The 25,948-nt window shown below is 43.1% G+C and overlaps 1 protein-coding gene across 1 annotated transcript in view; it reads right to left on the reverse strand.

The window, feature by feature from the left end:
• Positions 1 to 25,948, reverse strand: part of KRTCAP3 (keratinocyte associated protein 3) — a 371,008-nt gene that overhangs the window by 205,204 nt on the left and 139,856 nt on the right. The window contains exon 3 of the mRNA XM_044060398.1: positions 15,398 to 15,457. Within this exon, the coding sequence (XP_043916333.1) occupies positions 15,398 to 15,457 (60 nt within the window). The remainder of the gene's footprint in view (positions 1 to 15,397; positions 15,458 to 25,948) is intronic.

Consider the following 25,948-nt stretch of genomic DNA (forward strand, 5'->3'; position numbering starts at 1 on the left):
ACGGGGAATCGGGTCTCTCTAAATGGACTAGGGAGCTGTCCATGGAACGGGTCCAGAGATGGAGAATAGGTAGACATGGGTCACCACTAATTTTGGCACCTTTTGCTATACAGAGGGGGAAATAGGCACAGAAATGGCAGAAGTGACAGTCGGCACAGGTATCGGAGCCATGATATCTGAACTTGGAACAGCTGCTGCAGCCGATGCGGACTGCACCAGTTTGATTTTCAGTTCCGGAGATCTAGACTGCTCCAGGAGCCTTGGAATCATAACTTCCAGTTCTGAAGACGAACCCTCGGAAGCGTGCTTATGTTTTTTGACAATTGGTGCCAATGCAGATGACACCGAACAGAAAGATTTTGATCCAGAGGCCAGAGATGATTGATCAGCCTTGGACAATGCTTCTTTGAAAGTGGCTTTAAGGATCCCTTTGAGAATCAGTTTGAGAATTTTTATTCTTCCTCTCTGCCAGAGTTCTATTACTGAAACCCTGACAGATGGAACAGTATGTTCAAATGAGGAACACCCAAAATGTAAATGCAGGATTCGTGGTTGCCCACGTTTGGAAGAAAGAGGAGGATGGAGGGAACACAAAAGAAAAATCTCAAACCTATAACATGTGTAAAAGGTGACAGGTCAAGGATACACAATGCATTGGCAGTACATTTGATATTTGTAATGGCAGCTGGTAATAGAGGCACGGAGATGAAGGATTTCAAGCATTATGAAAGACATCTTTTATGCAGCCTTTGATCCAGACAGGGGAAGCTCTGTTCCATGTAGTATTACATGTAGTACATCAAGCAGCAGGTTAGACCTTTGAGATATGGGTGACCTTGTAGTTTTGATAAGGAGAGAAAAAAAAGAGGACAGTATTTGTAACCCATATTCTAGTTGTGGAGGTAGTACTCCTTTGCCTATGGCTGACCTAGCTGGGGGGGCAGACCAGATGAGAACTTTGTTTGCTTTGCGTTTTGTAACTCTAAACCAGCAGAGAGAGTTTATTTGCCCTAGACTTTGCAACTTGAGTACGTGATTAGAAAAGTGGAGTAGTGCGTCCAGCCAAATGCCAAGATATGTATTGTGGGACTGTCGCCAAATGTTCTGCAAGGTTATGCCTGATCATCCAAATCAGAACTGTCTAGATTCTGTAGGATGTACCAAACAGCATAGCTTTAAGTGCAGACAATTAGGTTGCGTTTGTTGTAGTATTTGATGGTTGCCAGTGAAGGGCCTGACCTCAAAATGACCATGTCAGAGTAAAATAAGATACAAACAGGGTTACACCAGCAGGGAGAATGCTGACAGAGAAAAGTACGGGGGTAATATTGACCTCTGAGGAACTCTTGGTAATGGGGGCAATGTCAATGATGTTGATGCAATTTGGACTCATTAAAACCCTTCCTGTTGCATCAAATTTTCAAACAGTTGTTTTAGGGCTGATGCTGGAATTTAGAAGGAATGACAGCAGTAGGATGTGGTCAGTGTGGAATGGTTTTACTAGGTCAACAAAGAGAGCACCAATGAGGTAAGCCTTTATCCCTGTTAAGGAGCAGGTCATCTGTAAATGTACAAAAGGCAATCATTATACAGTAACCTGTCCAAAATCCATGCTACCTGTAATAAAGAATTCTGCATTTTTAGGCATGTGGTCATTTGATTAACAGATTAGTTTTTCAAGGGTTTTTCAAGTGTAGAAAGGATGGAGATGGGTCTGAAGTTGTTTACTGAAGAAACATGGGATACTCTGGGAAATGGTGTGACATGGCATTTTGGACTTTGTGAGGTATGGACTACAAGTGCTTTAGGTTAAGGAGAATGGGTAAAGTCCATCTGTTCCATGCAGAGTGTCTTTTGTTGGGAAAATTTTAAAATGGAAGGGAAGAGAGTCAGCTGTGTCAATTTAAGAGTACGGATTGTGAAGAGGTATCCGTAAGACTGTGTTTATGTCTCCTTTTGGATGTTCATACAGAATTCTTTCATACAGGGTCTTGAGTGTTCCAGCATGTTATTGATAAATTTCAACCAAATTTCTTTTGGTTGAATTGGGTTGCATTTTGATTATTGAGAGGGCATTTGCTTTCTCTCCAATTTTTTTGCCAAGTTGACTAAATTGCTCTGTTTTTTTCCCCAAGCTTACAATGCTTGGCCTCAGAGTTTGTAGACAGCACTGAATTTGTTTGTTAAGCCATATGTTATTGCACAGCTTCAGGAGTCTAGTGATTTTGGGAAATTACTCCTGGAGACAGAAAAGTTTATTGGGTAAGAGTTTGGCTGCTGATGGGACTGTTGCACTGAAATCCTTCCACTGCATAAGAGAGTTCTTTGAGTTATTCATTGATGGTTTAATTGAGGAAGTAAAGGAGCAGTGATCACAGATTATGGGAGGCAAGGTAATGATAATGACGGTGGGTTCATTTGTCATTTGCAATTAGGTCAAGAACAGTATGTATCCCAAACGTTAAGATTTGACCAAGTGAAGTTTTCTATATGAAGAGTAAGGCTGAGTTTGGCTAGAAGTTATTATATGCCTGCAGGATTTGGGATTGAGAAGATCAATGTTAAAAATACCTCCAGATTTATTATTTTTTTTTTTTTTTTGGTGGTTAAAGGCACATAGGTTGATTTGTAATAGCAGCTTGAATTTAAAGTTGGCAGCTGGGGAGAAAACATGCAATAACTAAGGTTAGGGAGGTACATTTGTTTGATTTATTACATCCGAGTGACGCCTCCAGATGCATCTGCAGTTAACTCCTTCTGACACCTCTAGGCATCAAATATTGCTTGTTCATATTTGCAGTAATAATTCCAAAACTATGCTATGTACAAGGTTTTGAAAGATTTCATCTTAAAGCTTACACAACAGCAAACACAACTGTGTTAATATTTGATTTCTGTTTAGTGCAGGTTAATAGATATTACCTGTTTTGATGAGGTTAATTTCAATAGCTATAATTTTCACATTTCTCTAAATATCTCAACGACCAAGCAACACACAGAGAACTCCTTAGCCTCAGATGAAAGCTCTCAGCTAGATGAATAAATGCTGCTGGCAGTGTGTGTAACTTGAGTGGTTGCTGAGATATTGCAAGCGGTTTACAAAATATTACAAATGTAATGGTTACTGCATTTACTGTGACTTATAAAATTTGGTTTAAGACCTAGAACCTAAAGAATACTACCACTATAAAAATAGTTTGTGCTTAAGAGTTTTTGCCATTTATACTACTTTCATACCCCTATGGTTACAGATATATGAACATTTGTTTGAAACGTAAGAAAATTATTTAATTCTATCAAAGGGCTTAGGGTCCGCCCATTGGAAGTTAGACTGCAAACTTCCCGAGCTCCACTGAAGTGAAGGAGTTAAAAAGTGTTGGTGTGTGGTGTGTGAGAATGAAGTCCAGTTAGCATCATGATCATTACTGGAATTTCCTCCGTTGAAATCAGACATAGCTGCTAAGTGTACCTTCAATATGTGGAGAAACGAAACATTTACCACAGAAATTGGCCAGAAACTGAAGAATGGCAAGAACAGGGGATATAAACTATTTACACCTTTCTCAGTTGCCAAAATGAAAAAAAAATTATCACCTTTCTTTATAAATCTTCCTAACAGGGTACACCTGGGCTACCATTAGGATTTAAATGACTTTAGGTGGGTATACAGGGTCCCTAATCAACTGAACTGATGAACCATGCAGTTGTCTGAGCGAGTGAAGGTACAAGTGAGGTTCGCAGAAGAGACGGTACAAAAGGTCTGGGTGAAACAACAGATTTCTTCATTAGGTGAGGCAATTAAAGAAGAACCATACCAATCATACTGAGGAAGTAGCCATGATTATGACTATAGCCCTGTAAATTTTGGCTTTCTGCAGAAACGTAAGTGGTAAGGAAAGAAGCAATCCCAGAGAAAACTGATGAACTACAACATCCCAACTCTGTCGCTGACCAATGAGGGGAAAAGTAGCAACTGCACCTGGGGCTGATCAGTGAGGTAAACAGTTTGGAGTGAGGCTCTCACCAGTTGCAGAATATCATTCCAAATCATACCCACAGAAAACATTCATGTGGCATCAACAGATATCTACCAAGTCGGTCTACTAGACAGCTGGCTGACATGGCATGTGCCATCAGAAATCAACATGACTTCACTGCCCATTCTCACAGTTTCATGTCTCTCGACACAAGCAGTAAGACCTGGTTCCTGCATTTGTTTGTGCGCCATACAACTCACCTACTATTTAAGTGCACAACTCCCCTACTCTGGGGGGGGGTCTTTTAGAGCTGTACACCCTGTGGTGAGAAGGGCCACCGTACTCTTCAATACAATCACATGCAGAAAGGCCTCCTCCCTCTTGTATCCATGTCCCTTAGACCATCTGCCCTAATCAATCCCCCTTCCCCAGGGTGGACACATCTATGGTGAATGTGACAGTAGAAACATAGGGTAAAGGGACAGCCTTTCACTAATTTGTGCTGCTTAACTCATCCGAGAACTTGTACGCAACATGCCGGGACAGAAAAAAAAAAAAAAAAAAAAGTGTTCAAATCACAGAATGACATTTGAAAACTAACACCTGTAAATTCCAATGCAGAAATTTCATGTGAAGCCTATAAAGACAGCCAGGTGGATGACAGCAGCTGGCAAGGAATGTTAGAAAGATTTATTGCTTTCTGAAAGGACAGAATCATATATGTAGCTACATGTATTCATCTAGTTACTGTGACCAGGTTAAAGCATACAAATACTAATGCTTGTGGTGGCTCCAAACTCGACTTCACCATGGTATTCACAGATATTCCTGATGACAGAAATTTGAGGCAAGTATTCCACTACATGAACCAGACTCCTAAGGCAGATCATGTCTCCTAAACCTGACTTCTTTGAAGCAGTCACCAAAGCCGTAGATGAGGGTAAGGTGGTTCACACAGCCTATCTAGATCTCACCAAGGTTTTTGACACCACCCTCCACTCTGGAATTATAGATAAACTCACTAAACTAGGTATAAATCCCTGTGTCACAAGATGGGTTGCCAACTGGCTCACCGACAGAACCCACACTGTGAAAGTAGCAGACTCCCAATCTGACTTCAGACCAGTGACAAGTGGAGTACCACAGGGTTCAATCCTGGGTCCTATCCTGTTGGGTATCTACTTTTCTGAAGTACAGGCTAACACAAAAGGTCTTTGGCTAACGAAGTTCACAGATGACGGCAAACTAGGAGCCACAACTGAAACTCCTAATGATGTGGACATCCTACAAAAGGGCCTCACTGAGACAGACGCCTGATGTCAAAGCCATGGCCTCAAGCTCAATGCCAAAAAGTGCATTGTCATCCCCTTTGGTAAAAACTCTGTACCCATGAGTTACCACATAGGTGAGTCTACTTAACATCAAAAGTGTGATAAGAGACCTTGGGACGCAGGTGGACAGTAGTCTCTCCTTTGATAAACACATCATCACAGTAGTCAGGAAATCCTTCTACATGGCACACCTCATCACAAAAGGTTTCCCATCCAGAAAAAAAGAGGTCATTGTTCCCCTCTACTAGTCACTCATTAGATCCATTATAGAGTACAATGCCCCTTTTGGTATGTACCTCAAGACAACAACTGGAAAGGCCGCAGAAATGCCTCACAAACAGGAATACTGGCCGCAAACAAGTGTCCTATGCAGACCATCTCAAAAAACTCCAGCTTTACTCAGTTGCATATCGCCTACTCAGAGGCGATCTCTGCCTAACATACAAAGGTATGTCAAACCCAGAGCTGTTGGACATGCTCCACTTAAAGATATCCCAATCCCTCCGAGTTACACACTATAGGGACCTAAACCTTGTCACCACAACAAACGGAACATGCTGGAGGGATAGATTCCTGTCCCAGAGACTTCCCATACTCTGGAACAAACTACCTATCTACATCAAACAAAGCTCCTCATTAGCACTCAAGAAAAATCTTGATGACTGGATGGGAAATAGGAAATTCACCCCGGGGATCACCTCTGTGGCTCTGCTTGACAGGAGCACAGGAAAATAATTTTCTTGGGTGGTGAAAGCCAGAGCACCTTTTTGGCTAGGCTTGGGCCGATAGCCTAGTACCTACCTATGAACCTATGGGGGCCACTAGCAGCCATCATCCAAGTATGGGAATACTTTGATTCTGTGCAGTCTCAGGTGAGCTATCACTGCCATGTATTTGTTAATCATATGGACTGTAATAAAATGAAATGGGAGGAGCTCTTAACTGGTAAGGAGTCTCCCACACTGTAGTTGCCGAGGCTCCCATGGAGTTTGTGGACTTCAATGTAAAAAAGCACATCTAGGCTTCTTCCTGAAGACATGAAAGAATCAACTGCAGCCTGACCAACCAAAACTTCATTTTCTGCATATACCAGTTTAGATCACCTTAGCCCAGAGTAGGCCTCAAGTCCTCTGCCCTTTTTTGGAACCAAAAAGGACCTTGAATAAACCTTGGGTGTTCTCAGAGTCTGATGGGATCTCTTGGACAGCTCTTTAAAAGGTTTAAAACCTTTACTTTGCTTGCCTCCTCCTGATATATTAGGGACATCTGGGAATGGATGAGGAGGAAGTCTGGAGGGAATGAATGGGATCATGTGGCCTTTAAGTATCTCCCTGATCCATTAGATCTGCCATCCTCCGAGACTGCCTCCAGAGATTGACACTCAAGCATGTCCTTGAATATTCTGTGGCAAAATCTCATGGGAAGGATTACAGAAATCCAGATTTTGTGGACTTCCTTTGCTTCTACAGCAACATCCATTTGGGAAGCTCCCAAGGCCTTGGAAATTTCTAAATACCACTCAGAGGTAGACTGTCTGGCCTTTTGTAATCAGAAATTATTTGCCCTTTTATGGCTCCTAGTGACTGTACATTCAGGACTACAGAATTTAACTCTTCCAGCTGTTAGCATTTTCCCCTTTTACTTGCTCTTAAGCAGTTTGAATTTCACTTAATAGTCAAGTAAAGAGGCCCAACCATACAGGGTGTTTCTGAATGATGTCATGAAGTTATCCAGAGAGCCACGTCTTCTTATGGTTATGATGGATCCAGCTATATTTGCTGTCCCTTTAGCCACATCATGGGACAGCCTCATGGAGAGTGACAAACCTGCAGCGTAGGTAACTATGGGGAAATTTTTTTCAAGGAGTCTATTTTCTCTGCTATGATCTAACGAAAACATGTCTTGTGGATCAGGTAAACTCAATGTTCTGATGGCGGAGGTGCTTGATTTCCTATACTCAGTTGCTGAAACAATGCATGGCCCCATCCATCCTTGTCAATGAGAAGGATCAGAGGGGGCACCTGTTTAAAGTCTAAGCACTCACCCTGCCAAGTCTGGAGACCACAATGCCAAATATCTGGACTTGCATATGCCAAGTCTGAGATTACAATTTCTCAGAATATTTCCTTTCATCTCAGGTATGGCAATCACAGTTGGTATATACAAGTTGGCATCATATCTAACAACAAAGGACACAGCAGGGACAATGAAAGCAGTGCCATCAATGCAGGCTGTGGGCATGTAATTAGTTACTATAATCCCACAGCAAAGATGGGAGCCAGGGAATGTGTGTATGAAGCACATCAGAAGCAACTTTCTCTAGTCACCCTAGCAATATAGGGAAACCAGAGGATGCCCATCTGAATTTGAGCCTTGTTCAAGGCTTCCACCATTCTATCCAAAATTTAAAATGTACAGTGGGACTTTGTAGGGACCTAGCCAAAAAAAGTACAGTTTTGTACCTACCATAAATGTAGATGTTCGAAGATCCACATTGCTGCAGTCCTAACACTTGGGTAGTCCGCTGTCCCTCGGTCGGCCCGAATATCAGAGTATAAGGCTGACGTCGGTCAAGGCGCATTTGACTGACATCAGAACGTCAGGGTACAAATGCGCATGACCGACGTCATATCCTCAGTCTTTTCTTGCCCCAGATGTCAGAAGACCCTAAAAAGAAAGGTCAAAACCCATAGACAACAACTAAACAACCAACCAGCCTAACACCAAAAATATGTACAATATACACAATATATACAATATACCTCAGATGGATAACCCAACCCACACAACCACCTCAAACAACAGAGGGGACGGAGGGAGGGTAAATTGGACTGCAGCAATGTGGATCTTCGAACATCTACATTTATGGTAGGTACAAAACTGTACTATGTTCTTCATCTCACATTGCTGCAGTCCTAACACTTGGGTAGAATCCCAAAGCAGAGGTAAGGGAGGATGGCTAAACTATAATGAAGCAGGAGCTGCCAAAATGCCCTGCAACACAGCAGTGGCAAAACCAGCCCTGGATTTAGAGTACAGTGGAAGGTGGTAATGCCTAGAGAAGGTATGCACTGAACTCCAAGTGGCTGCCTCCAGAATATCCTTAGTTGCCACCCCCCTCAAAAAAGCTGTTGAAGTGGCAGTAGCCCTAGTGGAATGAGGCCTAATCCCAGCTGGAATCTCTTTGCCATGATGGGAATAACAGAAAGCAATGCAAAATCCAATCCACTTAGAAATAGTTTGTTTTGACACGGGCTTGCCCTGAGAGCACAAAGCAAAAGAAACTAACAACTGCTGAGATTGTCTGAACCCTTTAGTTCTGTCCAAATAATATCGCAACTGCCTGTGTACATCTAAAGTGTGCAAAATCTTTTCCCCTTTATTTTGGGGATTTGCATAAAAAGTAGGCAAATGAATAGTTTGGTTTAAAGCCACACTAGAAACCACTTTAGGCATAAAGGAAGGATTAGTACGTAAAGATACCCTATCCTTATGGAAAATTAAGAAAGGCTCAACTGCCATAAGGGCCTGCAATTCAGAAACCCTTCTTGCAGAGGTAATAGCCAACAAAAAAGCAGTCTTCCATGACAAAAATTTCAACTCAGCAGTAGCTGCAGGCTCAAAAGGTTGTAGAGTGAGTTTCTCCAACACAAAATTGAGATCCCAAGCAGGAGTAGGAGCCCTTCGTGGGGGTCTTATATTCTTTGCCCCTCTAAGAAATTGCTTGAACAAAGGATGAGAAAACAATGGTGGGTCACAGTCGTAGTGAGCTGAAATTGCTGCAGCATGAATCTTAATAGAAGAAAAGGACAAGCCTTTGTCTAACAACTCAGTAAGATATTGAAGAGCCACACTTAAATCAGGCTCAGAAACATCCAAATCCTTAGCTGCACTCCAAAACAAAAATCTCTTCCATTTATCTGCGTACACTTTCCTTGTACTAGGCCTTCTAGCTTCCAAAATCACATTCAAAACTTGTTGTGGAAGTTGAGACCTTCTATGGTTTAAAACAGAATATGCCAGGCTGTTAGGTGAAGAGAGTGAAGTTTGACATTGAGCAAATGACTGTCCTCCTGGGACAACAGATGTGGAATCAAAGGCAAAGGCCATGGAGGCTTCCGTACTAGACTCCTCAGTAATGGGTACCAGTGCTGTCAAGGCCAATCTGGAGCTATCAAAATCATCCTTGGCTTGTCCTGTCTGACCTTCAGAAGTACCTTTGGGAGGAGAGGCAGAGGTGGAAAGGCATACACATGAAGATTTTTCCAACTGAAAGAAAGAGCATCCACTTTCCAAGCTGTGAGATGAAACCTCTTTGTGCAAAACTTTGGCAGCTGGTGGTTTAGTGGAGAAGCGAACAGATCTATGTCTGGAGTTCCCCAGGACACTGTCAATTTCTGAAATACATGAAGATCCAGTTTCCACTCGTGGGGATCCATGATTTGTCTGCTTAACACATCTGCTAAGGAGTTCTGTGCTCCAGCAGAAACCTTGCCTGAAGACTTAGTTGTAAACTGAGAGCAGTCTCCCACAAAATCATTGCTTGCCTGCATAGAGGATAAGAATGTTTTCCCCCTTGCTTGTTGATGTACCACATGACAGTTGTGTTGTCTGTTAGAATCAACACCTGCCCTGGAAGAAGTAAATCCTTGAAAGCTATTAATGCAAACTGGACTGCTAACATCTCCTTCAAGTTGATATGTAGATGCTGTAGTCTGACAGGCCACTTGTCTTGTATCCACTTTCCGTTTAGATGAGCTCCCCAAGCTTTGTCCGAGGCATCTGTCATTAAAATTTGACTCGCCTCTGGCCGGGTCACAGAGTCCCTTGTTTAGGTGACATTCCTGAGCCCACCACAAAAATTCCTTTTGAATGCAAGGTATTATTTGAATGACAGTGTCCAGATCCTGGCAGTGCTGTGTCCATACATTTTTGAGATACCATTGCAACTTCCTCATATGCAGTTTGGCATTGGGAAGCACCAGAATACAAGATGCCATGAACCCTAAGGCTTGAAGGACTGTCCTTGCAGTCAGCCCGGACTGAAGAGATAGATGATGGAAGTAAAGGGAAAGATTCTTTTGCTTGTCCGGGGTTAGAAAGGCCATCTGGGATGCTGTATTCAGTCTTACACCCAGAAAGCACATGTCTTGAGAGGGTACTAGACTGGACTTTATTTCGTTCACAGAATACCCCAGGCATCTTAGCACTGCTATCACATATTCCAAATGACGAAGAAGCTCTTCCCTTCCTTGAGCCAGAATCAGGCAATCGTCCAAATAAGGATAGATTTGTATTCCTTTCAGCCTGAAGAAAGCTATCACTGGAGCCAGAACTTTCGTAAATACTCTGGGCGCAGTAGATAAGCCAAAGGGCAATGCAGATAACTGATAGTGAGAAGTCCCAGTCCGAAAACGCAGATACTTCCTGCAACTTGGCCTGACAGGAACATGAAGGTAAGCCTCCTTGAGATCCAAAGTTACCATCCAGTGATCCTTGCCCAGCAGAGGTAAAAGCTGTTGTAACGTCAACATTTTGAACTTGGGAATGTCCAGATAAGTGTTGAGGATAGATAAATCCAAAATTGGTCTCCACGTGTTCCCCTTTTTTGGTACAAGGAACAGGCGAGAATAAAATCCTAGGCCCCTTTCTGGCATAGGAACCAGCTGTATGGCCCCTATTTGGAGTAACAGAGAAATTTGCTTGTGAGCTTCTATTCTTTGTTGAGGAGGAATGTCTGGCATGCCTTTGAAAGGAGGCAAGGTATGGAAATAAAACCTGTAACCGTGATGTATGATATCCAATACCCATCTGTCTTGGGTAATCAAACTCCAATTTTCTTTGAAAAGTGCCAACCTTCCTCCCAAAGGTGCTGCCAGGAGAGAAGGTTCTGGCAGCTGAAAAGGTAGGTCATTGGGTCTGTTTACGAAAGGACTGACCCCTGCCCTCACTCAAACTGTGCAGGAGAACTCCCTGTTCTAGGCCTGAAAGAGCCCTGACCTCTGCCCCTGCCACGTCTAGATCTACCCCTAGACTGGGAATCATAAGAAGGATACGTCCACCCCTTAGTAGGCCAATTTCTACTAAACTTTGGAGGCTGAACCTGCAAAAAATCTTTAACAGTCTGCATAGACTTAGCCTTGTCTTCCATTTTCTTTAAAACTGCCTCAACAGGAGAACCAAACAAGACATCAGATTGCAAAGGGGCATCCAAAATCCTAGTTTTAACATGGTCAGATAAATTTTGATCCCTCAGCCAGGCATGCCTGCGAAGAACTGACCCAGTGGCAGCCACCCTAGATGAGGCCTGTACAGCATCAAAACCACATTGCAAAGAATGCTTACCCACCTGTTCAGAAACATGCACCAAATCTTGTAACTCTTTACAATCAATACCTTCCGCCAGAGCATCAACCTTAGATTTCAACTGTGAAAGGAGATAATTTTGATATTTCAACATGTGAAACTGGCAATTCAAAGCTCTCATGGCTAGAGTGGAAGAAGTATAAACTTTCTTTCCCCATCTATCCAAGGCCCTGGCCTCTATCTGCAGGAACCGGATTCTTGACAACAGAAGCCTTAACACCCTTAGGCCCCTGGCTAACAGTTTCTGGGTCTGCCCTAGGACTCTTAAAAAGATACTTATGAGCTTCAGGCACCCTGTAATACCTATCTGGTTTAACAGGAGCAGGAGGCAAAGAATCAGGATTAAGAGAAGCCTCTGCAAACACATCTTCCACCACATTCAGAACAGGAGGTATAGCCAAAGGCCTATGCTGGGGTAAAACAAAAATTCCTAAGCCTTTTCCTGGAATCAGAGAAGTCCTGACCTTCCCATTTAAAATGCTCTTTCATGGAGTGAAGGGTCTCTGAAAAGAAAAATCCTCAGGAGGAGAGGCAGAAGGAGTAGAATCATCCACATCATAATCAGAATAATGAGAATACTCCTGTAAGTCTTCAGCCGAAGACTCAGACACATCCGAAGCCTGCTCAGAATCCCCCAACACTGGTTCCATCCTAGGCCCCTTATCAGGAGGGGCCATAGAGCCTCTAATTAAAGTAATTAAATCTTCTGCCATTTTAAGCATGTGCTTCTTGGGCACAGAACCTGAAGAACTAGGAGTGACACCCACAGAAGCTAAACTAGACCTGCCCCTAGGAGAAGCCTTGGAAGCAGAAAGAGAGGGCCTAGAAACCTTAGGAAGGGAGGGGAGTACAGATATCTGAGAAGCCCCTACAGCCTGACCTGCCTCCTGGGAGGCCACATCCTGTAAAAACAAAGTTTCTCCCTGGGACTCCAGAGAGGCCTCCGTCGGAACCACCGGTTCCACTGACGCCTCTAAAGAACCGGCGTCCGGTTCGGACGACTCCTCTAACCTAGGTTTAACTGCCTTGTCCTTGCGCTTCTTTGAGGAAGCCGGCGTCGGAACATCCGACGGCATATTGTAATTGCACCGCTTCCCAAAGACCAACCTGGCACAATCCAACCTTCGCTTTATAGTGCGTTTATTGAACCTAGCACAAAAGCGACACCCAACAACGTCGTGCTCAGGTCCCAAACAAGGTATACACAAATTATGGTAATCCCTATGCGTATCTGTTTCCCACAAGAAATACAGTTATTCACTTTTCTGACATCCGGTAAACCACTGAGGCAAGAAAAAACAAAATATTCTAACGGGTACTTAACCAACTCTGACTTCGGTCTGAAACTCCGAATTCGAAAAATTTCAGAACGCCGAACGGCACTTGCAACACTGCTTCTGCATCGGACCATGCGGCAAAAAAGACTGAGGATATGACGTCGGTCATGCGCATTTGTACCCTGACGTTCTGATGTCAGTCAAATGCTCCTTGACCGACGTCAGCCTTATACTCTGATATTCGGGCCGACCGAGGGACAGCGGACTACCCAAGTGTTAGGACTGCAGCAATGTGAGATGAAGAACATCATGGAGAAGGAAAAACTAAATGTACCTGGAGAGCTCCTACTGCAACGAGAAGCCACCCAAGTTCTCCTTGGAGCTGGATCAGGCACTACAGTTAACTTGAAATGGGAAATCCCAGTGGCATATGGCTGTTCTCTTGCAATAGTGGGTTATACAGCTCTAGCTGGGGAAGTATATTTGCTGAATACCTTGGGAATGGATAAAGCAAGTGCCCTCATGCTTCTCTGACCCCATGAGCCTGCACTTTTCCTGTTTTTTTTTCCATATGCTGAAAGGAACCTTTTTAATATTAGCTTATTTTTTTTTAACTTTTCCAAAGGGCTTAATGCTAAAAATTTTACAAATGTGACACCGGACCCCGAAGTATTCCACACTCAAGGCATACAATAAAAAGGCTGTGCATATCTGGGAGGGGCTTCTGGTTGCATTTAACCGTTTTTTAAAACCTGGATCTTGTATCCATCTCTAGCCATGGCTAGTAAAAATAAAATTGCAAAAATATATGCAACAAGCATGCTCTAAGAGAGCCAGAAAGGCCCGTTACCCGCCAGCTTACATTAAAAGGCGAGGTAAATTTAACAAGTTAAACTTAGAACAAAAAGCTGAATCTATCCTAACTGAAATCTACATACAAAAGTTATTTAATGGAAGTTGCAGCTCTCCTTTAAATGAGAAAAAATTCCAATGGCAACACCTACAAAATAAAGCAACTAAAACAAGCTGCTAGACACACTACTCCATCTCAGATTTGCAAAGTGCTAAGTAAACAATTCCAAAATACATGAAAAAAATCTAACACACAGCCGAATTAAAAAAAAAACTCCTATTGTTTGTCTAATTATTTTATTTGAAAATCAACTACCAAGAAAATAAACTACACTGAACTGCCCTACAAAATAAATTATGTAAATAAAGCAACTGCTACAGTAGTAAGCTATGAAATGTAGAAGACAAATATAAAGAGTTGCACAAAGCAAAAATAAACTAACCACATCTGACAAATCACACACTCCCATCATTAAAATTATTAACCTGCAAACCCAAGCTAATAACCCCATTCAACCAGATCTTTAAACTTACCAAACCTATGCAAAAAAAAAAAAATCACTACCTACACCAACATAAAACAAACATATACACAACATAAAAAGCCAACAAAAACTCACTATTAACTACAGCATATGCAACACACAATCCATAAACAATTCAATACAGATATAACAGCACTGGCAAGCATCAAATACTTAAATACAACAGACACCGCCACACAATACCACATATCACATCAAAACATCTATTCACAACAAAATTCAAGCCAATGCAACAAATATATATCAACCCCAAAAATACAATTTATATTAATACATCTACACCTTTGGCAACACACAAAGGTACATACATAAAACAGAAATCCTACTAACACTGACTACTACAACCTGAACATCACCCCCACAAATAAAACAAAAACATCCAAAAGAGTGTATACTTACCTTAATCCAAAAAAAAAAAAAAAAAAAAGTCATCACTTACAGGCAAATCACTCTTTACTTGAAGATGGAGAACCTGTAACACCAGACATTTAGCCTGGGACACACCAACTAAAATACCATGCATCAAACACAAACAAGCCCCACTTAACCTGAACCTTAAAACCACTAAAACTCCATTAAAAAAATCATAAAAGCAAAAATAATTAAAGTCCAACATTAACAAAAAAAGTGACATTAAATATAGATTATATAGAAAATAGACACTGTGCACGTGTGTATGCGCGTACACATACACAGTCAACAGCACAAGTTAATGGCACTCAAGCTTCCTGGAAGGCAATAAACCCAGCCTCTTGCAGAGAAAGCATGACTAATGCACTTCAATACAGTACATGTATTTTAAGAGACCACAAGTATCTATTATATCCCTGGTTTCTGGACTCAACAAACCTAAAAAGCTGTAGTATAAGATTTCTCTGCACAAAAAGGTGGTACAGACAATGCTTTCAGTGATGGAAAACAAACAGAGCTTCCCTTTAAACTTCATACTCTTCTATGAAACCAGCTTTGTGGTCCAGTGTTTTAACAGATCATGAAAGACCAAGCTTACCTGCAAAAGAAAAAAAAATAAAAGTGAAGGACAGACTTACTAGTTTCGCACTTGTTAAATTTCGTGACACAAGAATAGCTGCAATTCCTGTTGTAATACTCTAGAGAAAAGAAAAAAGAAAAAAAGTATTAAAAACTGATGGTGCCAAGCTATATAAAAATGTTTTTGTCCCCATTTGACAAACAGGTGGAGGAGCTGTCCTATGGACCCATTTGTAGACAAAGTACAGTTGTGTACACTTACCATAAATGTAGATGTTAGAGTGTATTCACTGTTGCAGTCATCACATTTGGGGTTATCCGCTTGCAGTAGCCCTCAGTCAGCCTGATTAACAAAGTCTTGGGTCCTGCGTCAGTTGCTGTCCCTTCTTCCATGACGTCAGGTCGTCAGGGGTATAAAACATGCAACCGATGCCATTATATCAGTTTTTCTGCCCCAGATGTTAGGTGCCCCCCATAATGGGAAGCAATTTATACAAGGTTGTACCTCCAACAAAAAAAGCAAATACACCAAAAAGCTTTTGAACATAGTAGAGTAGAGGTATAGCCAAAAGAAGAAAGGGGGCTGAAGGGAGGGTAACCAGGACTGCAACAGTGAATACACTCGAACATCTACATTTATGTTAAGTGTACACAACTGTACTATGTTCTTAGTGTTTCACTGTTGCAGTCATCACATTTGGGTAGATTCCCAAAGCTAAGGATGGGAGGAGGAATTTAGATAGCATTAGGACCAGCTAGAAGGCCCTGCAAGACTGCAGTGGCAAATCCAGCTCTGGATTTAGAGAAAATTAGCAGATGGCAATGCTTGGTGAAAGTGTGTACTGAACTCCAGGTAGCAGCTTCTAGGATGTCCCTGGTAGGGACACCTCTGAGAAAGGCTGTAGAGGTAGATGCAGCCCTGGTTGAGTGGGGTCTGATCCCCTGTAGGATAGGTTTTCCATGGTGCTGGTAGCAGAAAAGAATGCAATGGCCTATCCATTTAGAAATGGTTTGCTTTGAAATAGCCTTCCCCTCTGCCCCTGCAGCAAATGCCCTCAGCAGTTGGTCAGATTTCCTTTGAGGTTTAGTCCTGTCCAAGTAGAATCTAAGTTGTCTGTGCACGTCTAAGGAGTGCAGTATCTGTTCCCCTTTGTTCTGTGGGTTAGGACAGAAGGTTGGCAAATGAATGGACTGATTAAGGGCCATACTGGATACCAGCTTGGGCATGGAGGGATTGGTCTGAGGGACACCCTGTCCACGTGAAAGATGATGAAAGGCTCCACTGCCATGAGGGCCTGTAATTCAGATACCCTTCTTGCTGAAGTGATTGCTAAAAGGAAAGCTGTTTTCCAAGAGAGGAATTTTAAATCCGCAGTGCCAGCTGGCTTGAAAAAAGGGTGAGGTTTTCCAATACAAAAGTTAAGGTCCCAGGCTGGAGTTGGGGCTCTCCTGGGTGGGTCGTAGATTTTTGGCCCCTCTGAGGAACTGCTTAAGCAGTGGATGAGAGAAGAGGGGAGGTTCTGTATTATAATGAGCTGAAATGGCTGAGGCATGAATTTTGATGGAGGACAAAGACAGGCCCTTGTGAAGCATCTGTTAAGTATTGTAAAATCAGGGGTAAATTGGGCACTGCTGTGCTCATCCCTTGAGATTGGTTCCAGGCACAGAATCTTTTCCATTTTTCAGCATAAGATTTTCTAGTACTAAGCCTCCTTGCCTCTAAAATATCCATCACTGGTTTACTGAGGGATGGTAAAGGAAAGATTAGGTAATTAGCCAGGCTGCTAGGTTCAGTGTATGAAGCTGACTGTGCAGAATCCGGTTCTCCTGCTGAAACAATAGGGTAGGAGTCTGAGGCAGGTGCCATTAGGCCAACAGTGACACTGCACAAGAGGGGGTACACCAGTGCTGGCGTGGCCAGTCTGGTGCATTCAAAATCGTCCTTGGTTTGTCTTGTTTGATCTTTAGTAGTACTTTGGGGAGGCAGAGGAGGAAAGGCATAAACTGATAGGTTTTCCAGCTGAAGGACAGAGCATCCACCTTCCAAGCTTGTTTGTGGGGCGTCCTTGTGCAAAATGTGTCCAATTGATAGTTGTGTGTGTGGGGGGGGGGGGGAGGCAAACAGGTCTATATCTGAGCTCCCCCATTTGCTTGTTAACATGTTGAAAATCCTTGGTTCCAGCTTCCACTCATATGGGTCCATGAGGTTTCGGCTTAGTTTATCTGCCAGTGTATTTAGTTTTCCTGGCAGGAATGGAGCTTGTACATGCACTTAGTAGCTCAGGGCTGTGTTCCACAATGCCATGGCTAGTCTGCATAGGGGGTAAGAATTTGTACCCCCCTGCTTGTTTATGTACCACATAACAGTGGTGTCCATCCGTCGTTACCATTAATTGTCCTGGAAGAAAGTGGTTCCTGAAGGCTGTCGGAGCATGCTGTACAGCTAACATTTCTTTTTGATTGATATGCAAGGGCATTTGACTTCGGTTCCATTTGCCCTGAATGCACCTGCCAGGTGAGCACCCCATGCATAATCTGATGCGTCTGTTAGGGTTTGGGTGGCAGGGAGTGGTGTGAATGGTAGTCCCCTGTTTTGGTGGCAGGCCTCTGCCCACCAAAGAAACTCTAAGCGTAGGCAAGGTATGATAGGAATCATTGCTTCTAGACCCTGAGAATGTTGATACCATAGGCTTTTTACATACCATTGTAGTTTCCTCATATGCAGTCTTGCATATGGAATCAGAAGAATGCAGGAGGCCATGAACCCCAAGGCTTGCAGTATTTGCCTTGCAGATAGTAGGGTTTTTGTGGCCAATTGTTTGAAATAGGTTGTCAAATGAATTTGTTTCTCTGGCATGAGGAAAGCCATCTGGGAAGTTGTATTCAAGACTGCTCCCAGGAATCTGATTTGTTGACAGGGTACCAGGTGTGATTTCTTTTCATTTATGGTGTACCCCAGACAAGTAAGCACCCTCTGTATAAAGGCCAAATGATTCAAAAGTATGTTCTGGCTTTCTCCCTGAATTAAACAATCGTCCAGGTACGAGTACATTGAAATATTTCTTTGCCTGCAAAATGTGATGACTGGGGCTTGGCACTTTGTGAATACCCTGGGCGCAGCAGATTAGCCAAAGGGCAGTGCAGAGAACTGGTAGTGATTGTAGCCTGCTTTGAAGAGTAGGTATCTTCTGCGAGACTCCCCGATTGGGATGTGCAGGTATGCTACTTTTAAATAGTGTGTTACCATCCAGGCATCTTTTCCTAGCATAAGAAGCAACTGGTGAAGACTCAGCATCTTGAATTTTGGAATCACCAAAAAGGTGTTCAAAGTAGATAGGTCCAGAATAGGACACCATGAACTGTCTTTTCTTGGTACCAGGAAAAGTCTTGAGTAGAAACCTTGTCCTTTTTTCTCTTCTGGTACAGTTTGAATAGCCTTTATGTTTAAAAGAGAGTATTTGCTTTTGAGCCTCTGCCCACTGATTTGGGGGTAGATGTGGCCAAACTTTTGGCACTGGTAATGTGTGGAAGTGAAATCTGTATCCTTGGGACACATTTAAAACCCATTTGTCCTGGGTAATGAGTTCCCAGTTTTTGGCCTGCAGACCAATCTTTCCCCCTAAAGGAGCATTCAGTTGAGAAGTGCTTGGAAGTTTTAAAGTCAAGTCATTGAGACAGTTTTCCATGGAAAGGGGGGGGGACTTATTACTCCCAGATTTGGAAGCGGAAGCCCCCCACTGCTTAGTCTTGTGCGTACCCAGAGACTGAAACCTGGGATTTCTGTTGCGTCTGGGTTTGGATTGAGAAGGCCTGGAAGGAGCCGGCAAGAACCAATTCTTAGAGGGCCAATGCCTACTAAATCTTGGAGGCTGAACTTGTAAGAAATCTTTAACAGTTTGCATAGATTTAGCTTTATCTTCCATCTTTTTAAGAACTTCCTCAGCTTTGTTGCCAAACAGGCGGTCCTGATTTAAGGGTGCAAACAGTTTAGCTTCAACATGATCAGGCAAATATTGCTCCTTTAGCCAAGCATGCCTTCCGAGTACAGACCCAGTGACAACAGCCCTGCAAGAGGCATCTAAAGAATCAAACCCACATTGCAAAGTACGTTTTCCAACCTGTTCAGCAGAATGCATTACATCCTGTAATTCCTTATTTTCAGCAGTCAGGAATCAACATAATTTTCTGTTTAAGCAATCCAACAATATGTTGTTGATACTTTACAATATGAAACTGACAGTTTAAGGAACTAATGGCCAAGGTTGCAAAAGTGCAAACCTTCTTGCTCCATCTATCCAGAGCCCTGGAATCTCTATCAGAAGGGGTAGGATTTTTGGCAGTAGAGGCCTTAATGCCCTTGGGTCCCTGTGAAACAGTCTCTGGATCCGCAACAGAATTTTTAAATAGGAACTTGTGAGAATCAGGAACCCTGTAATATCAGTCAGGTCTTCTGGGAGCAGGAGGCAAAGAACCAGGGGCCAAACTAGACTCCAAAAATGCATCAACAACAATGTCTAGTACAGGAGGTACAAGGCCTATGCTGAGGCAAGAGTAAGGCATCTCTAAGCCTCTTTCGAATCAGAAAAATCCTGGCCTTCCCAGTGGAAATGCTCCCTTAGACGGTGTGCAAGGTTTCACCAAAAGAAAAATCCTCTGGAGGGGAAGCAGAGGGAAAGAGTCCTCTGCATCAGAATCCTCATAAGTAGACAAAGATAAATCCAGATCATCAGAAGAATCGGAAAAATCAGAATCCTGGTCAGAAGATTCAAAAACAATTTCAGTCCTAGGCCTCTTAGAAGAGGGTGGTTGGCTTCCCCTGATTAAAGTTATAAGATCCTTAGCCATTCTTATTTGGTTTTTAGGCATAGAGGCCTGAGCATGCGGTCAGGGCGTCAGTTTTCGAGGCATGGTTCGAGGTTTAGGCCTTAAAGAAGGAGGCATTGGTTTAATATGCAAGTCTGTAGGCCTGAATACAACCTCAGAAGCCAGTGCCTCCACAGCGGCTCCAGATCCATCCAAGGTAGAGGCAACTGCAGGTTCCACAGTTGAAGCATCTCGCGGTATACCTGACTCCGAATGGGTCTCAACACAGGCCTGCGAATCAGAAGTATTGGGTATCAGGGGCTGCGAAAGCACCTCACTGAGAACTGGCGACTGGCTTCGGAGAAGCGTCGTCAGCAGCTTTGGACCTAGGCGGCCTGCCTCTGCCTTTATCTTTGCTTTTTTCCGGAATTCCGGTAGTCGGATGGCTTACCTAGGACATTTCTGGATAAATGAACACAGAACAGAAATATTTAGAGGCGAAAATATACAGACATACAGTGCATTGATTAAATAAAGCACAAATCCTAGAGCAAGGTACATTGTGATCAGGGCCCAAGCAAGGAATACAGTACGAATGAAAATCTTTGGGAGGTATTTGCTTTCCACAAGAAATGCAATTATTAACTTTTACTGACACCTGTAAGGAGCAGTGGTGGTGCTGCAGTAGCGTTGTCACCTCACAGTAAGACGTTGTCCTGTTTGATTCTCAGCTAAAGCGTCTTCTGTGTGGAGACGTGCGTGAATAGGCGTACCTTCGTTGAAGGTTGTGCGTCAGGGCTGGCAACTCGGCACGTAAAAAACTACTGCCAATCATTAGCGGACCGGAGTTCCGCTTTGGCAACCCATAACCGAGAAAAGCCAAAAGACACAACTGACATCGGTAAGGAGCAAGAAAAAGTTTCTGCAATGGGGTACTTGGCTTTAGTTGAAGACATCGGTTTTGAAACTCAAAAACGAAAATTTCAGGAGTTGGCCGACCAGCACTTGCGAACTGCTTCTGCTTCGGCACCGCACGGCAAGAAAGACTGATGTAATGGCGTCGGCTGCATGTTCTATACCCCTGACAACCTGACATCATGGAAGAAGGGACAGCAACCGACACAGGACCCAAGACTTTGTTAATCAGGCTGAGGGCTACTGCAAGCAGATAACCCCAAATGTGATGACTGAAACACGAAGAACATCAAACATTCAAGCAAATAAAGAAAACCCAAATACACAAATACAATTTACATTCAACAGTTCAGTAATCTATCTTTGTTAACTTTGTACTGTATCTAAACTGAACTACTCACTAGTACTCATTTTACTTTACAGTATAGAAATTTTCTTAGTACCCTTGCTCTATTTCAAAGAATATCTTCCAAAAAGTTATGGTTAACATGCACATCTGGGAACTCAGACTGATCCTCAGAGTTTTAATCAAGAGTCTTATAACTAAGAAATCCAGCACCAAAGTCTCTATGCCAAAAACCTGAAGAAATCCAAAAATATGTATATGGCAAAAGACACCACGGCAGAGGCACACAATGAAATCAGCTGAACCAAACATTTATTAAAAGTAAGTGCTTTCAGGCAAACACGCCCTTCTTCAGACAATACAAAAGCAGTTAAACAACAACATTTAAACATACTATCCAATCACACTTTGTTGTTTACCATCCTTTTCCTCAGAAAGTACAGTTTTGTACCTACCGAAAAAATGATCAGAACATTCTTCAATGTGTTGTGCTAGGGCATTGCGTACATCATGATGCCTGATGTCAAACAAGTGCTCCAAAATTCTCTCCTTCAGCATACAGTTGGTCTTACCAACATAATATGAATTACATAGTTGCCAGATAGCTAAATAAACTGCATTCCTTGTTCTACAGTTAGCATAATCCCTCAAAGCAAATCCGTCTCGTCTTGGGATGTACAAAAGAATTATTAGTGCGAATATGGGTGTACACCCAACAATCATGGCAAGGATAAGTCCTTATTCGTCCAGTTCTCGTGGTGGTGGGTGGACATGTCAAGGGTTCCTTACAAAGCAAGTCTTTCAAGTTCCTATTTCTTCTAAATATAAACCTGGGGCTATCCCCAACTATCCCTGCTATCCTATGATCTGATTGTAGCACTTTAATTACGTCTGATAATGTCACAAATCCCCCCCCCCCCCATGTCATTGCTGTATGTAAGCAGTAACTGTCCTTGTGGAGGACCAAACCTATTATGCCTGGTGTTAACCTCTCCACTGTTGCTCCTATGGTACCAGGGTTTAGCAGCACCATCACGTTTAATTTTAATTTCTTTCATGGACATATCTATCAACTGTCTCTGTTATATCCTCTATCAACAAGGTTCCTCATGAGGACCATCTGTCTCTATCAAACTAATCCTCATTGGTACAAAGCCGGTAAATCCTATGAGCCTGTCCCTTAACTATATTTGCAAATGTATGCCTCGGATGCATACTATCAAAGGGAAAGCAAACTGTTCTTTAAAACCTGATGTTCATCGTGCATACAGCTGCAGTCATAACAGATGGGTTCTCCTGCCGTCAGGCGGGTCCTCGGTCGGCCGAATTCCAAAGTCTAGGTCCGGCGTCTGTTGTCGTCGCTTCTTCCCTGACGTCAGTGCGACAGGGGTATAAAGAAACCAGCAGACGCCATTTTCTTCAGTTTTTCGTGCCCCAGATGTCAGGTGCCCCCAGAAGGAAGGCAATACATAAATTTGTGTAATAATGCAGTGCAATATAATCAAAATACAGTAGTTGCAAGCAAATACATCATAAATGAATACCCCAATCAGGTTGTATGAGGATGTGTTAGCCTATAAGCCTGTCCCAAGAGGGGAAGGAGGGAGGGAAACCTGGACTGCAGCTGTATTAGCACTTGAACATCTACATTTATGGTAGGTACAAAACTGCACTATGTTCATCGTGCATACAGCTGCAGTCATAACAGATGGGTAGAATCCCAAAGCTAAGAAAGGGGTGGTAGGCACTAGGTGGAACTAGGAGCCAAAATGCCCTGCAAGACTGCAGTGGCAAAGCCTGCTCTAGATTTGGAGTATAATGGTAGGTTGTAGTGCTTGGAGAAGGTATGCACAGAACTCCAAGCGGCTGCTTCCAAAATATCCTTGGTAGGAACTCCTCTGAGAAAGGCTGCAGAGGTGGCTGTGGCCCTGGTGGAATGAGTTCTAATGCCTGTAGGTACAGTTTTGCCATGAAAGGAATAGCAAAAGCGTATGCAGTGGGCTATCCATTTTGAGATTGTCCGTTTGGAAATTGGCTTTCCTTGAGCTCCTACCGCATAGGCCACAAAGAGCTGTTCTGATTTTCTGAAAGGCTTTGTTCTGTCCAAATAATAATGCAGTTGTCTGTGGATGTCCAAGGAATGTAGTAATCTCTCCCCTTTGTTATGAGGATTAGGATAAAAGGTAGGTAAATGTATGGCCTGATTTAAAGCTACCCTGGATACCACTTTAGGCATAAAGGACGGGTTGGTTCGTAAGGAAACTCTGTCCTGATGGAAGATGATAAAAGGCTGGACAGCCATGAGAGCCTGTAGTTCTGAAACTCTACGAGCTGAGGTGATAGCCAGAAGGAAAGCTGTTTTCCAGGACAAATATTGCAAATCTGATGAGGCAGCTGGCTCAAAGGGAGGCAAGGTCAGTTTTTCCAGAATGAAATTAAGATCCCAAGCAGGTATTGGTTGTTTCCTTGGAGGTCTTAAATTCTTAGCCCCTCTGAGGAACTGTCTTATGAGAGGGTGAGAGAATAAAGGTGGATCAGTGTTGTATTCTGCAGAAATGGCTGAGGCATGGATTTTGATGGAGGAGAAAGTCCACTGCTTAGCAGTTCAGCCAAATATTGTAGTATTTGAGGTAAATTCAGTTTTCCAGGATCCTGGCCCTTTTTCTCATTCCAGACACAAAAACGTTTCCATTTTGTGGAGTAAGCTTTTCTAGTTGATGGCCTACTGGCCTCCAAAATGACATCCTGCACCCCCTTGGAGAGTAGGGCCTGTTGTGATGCTAAGGAATCTTCCATGCGGCTAGATTGAGTGTTTTTAGCTGGCTGTGAAGAGTTTTGAAGCTGTGTTGAGTCAGAAGAGGCGGCATTAGAGGCAGGGTCCATGGTGGGGAATGCGTCAGGCTCCTCAGGAGTGGGTACCAGTGTTGCCTTGGCCAGTGCGGAGCAATGAGAATCATCTTTGGTCTGTCTGCTCTGGTCTTCAATAAAACTTTGGGCAGCAGAGGAAGAGGTGGGAAGACAAACTGCCATTGATGTCCAACTGAGAGAGACAGCGTCCACTCTCCAGGCCTTTGGATGGAAGATCCTGGAGCAGAATTTTGTCAATTGATGATTTTTGTGGGAGGCAAAGAGATCTATGTCTGGCCTTCCCCATTCTTGGATTATTTCTGTAAACACTTTTGGATGCAATTTCCATTCGTGTGGATCTGTCATATTCCTGCTTAGGTTGTCTGCCAGCGTGTTTTCCTTGCCTGGCAAGTACTGTGCTTGTAGTTCCATTTGTAAGTCCATGGCCATATTCCAAAGTGACATGGCCAGTCTGCATAGGGGGTAAGAATGTGTTCCTCCCTGTTTGTTTATGTACCACATAACTGTGGTGTTGTCCGTTCTTATCAATAGTTGACCTGGTTGTAGAAGGTCCTTGAAAGCTATAATAGCATTTATTACTGCTAGCATTTCTTTTTGATTGATGTGCAGTTGCCTTTCTTTTTGGGACCATTTGCCCGGAATGCACCGATCTGTCATGTGCGCCCCCCAGGCATAGTCCGAGGCGTCTGTTGTGATGACTTGATTTGCTTGAGGCTTGCTGAATGGAAGACCTGTGTTTGTTTGGCATGCTTGAGCCCACCACAGAAATTCCTTTTGCAGACATGGAATTAGTGGTATTATTGTTTCCAAACTGTGGCTGTGTTGAGACCATATGTTTTTCAGGTACCATTGTAGTTTCCTCATATGCAGCCTTGCACATGGGATTAGTAAGATGCAAGATGCCATGAATCCCAGAGCCTGCAGGATTTTCCTTGCAGTCAGCCTGGTGTAATTTGCTAGTGTTCTGAAGTATTGAATTAGTTGCCCCTGCTTCTCTGGCGTGAGGTAGGCCATCTGGGTGTTTGTGTCCAAATTGGCACCCAGGAAAATTATCTTCAGAGAGGGTATCAGCCTTGATTTCTTTTTGTTGACTGTGTATCCCAGAGAGTTCAATAACATTATTACATAAGCCAGATGTTTCAGAAGAATGTGCTTGCTGTCCGCTTGGATCAGGCAGTCGTCCAAATAGGGGTATATTTGTATCCCTTGAAGTCTGCAGTAGGCAATTACTAATGCCAGGCATTTCGTCAATACTCTGGGCGCAGTAGATAAGCCAAAGGGCAATGCAGAGAATTGATAATGGGTTGAACCTGCAAGAAATCTGAGGCACCTTCTGCAATTTTGTCCGATTGGGACATGCAGGTATGCCTCCTTGAGGTCCAATGTTACCAGCCAAGACTCCTTGCCCAGCATGGGAAGAAGTTGCTGTAGAGTGAGCATCTTGAATTTTGCACGAGTAGAAATGTGTTTAGGATGGATAGGTCCAAAATAGGTCTCCAATCTTTTCCCTTTCTTGGCACCAGAAATAGCCTGGAATAAAAACCTTGACCTTGTTCGGGTGTAGGTACCTCTTGAATAGCTTTCATGTTTATGAGCTCTGTAATTTGCCTTTGTGCCTCTGCCCTTTGATTGTGTGGCAGGTTTGGCATGCCTCTCATTTTTGGAAGGGTGTGAAAAT

This window comes from Protopterus annectens, chromosome 2.part0 (assembly GCF_019279795.1).
Source record: "Protopterus annectens isolate FY-2018-M chromosome 2.part0, PAN1.0, whole genome shotgun sequence".
Taxonomy (NCBI): domain Eukaryota; kingdom Metazoa; phylum Chordata; order Ceratodontiformes; family Protopteridae; genus Protopterus; species Protopterus annectens.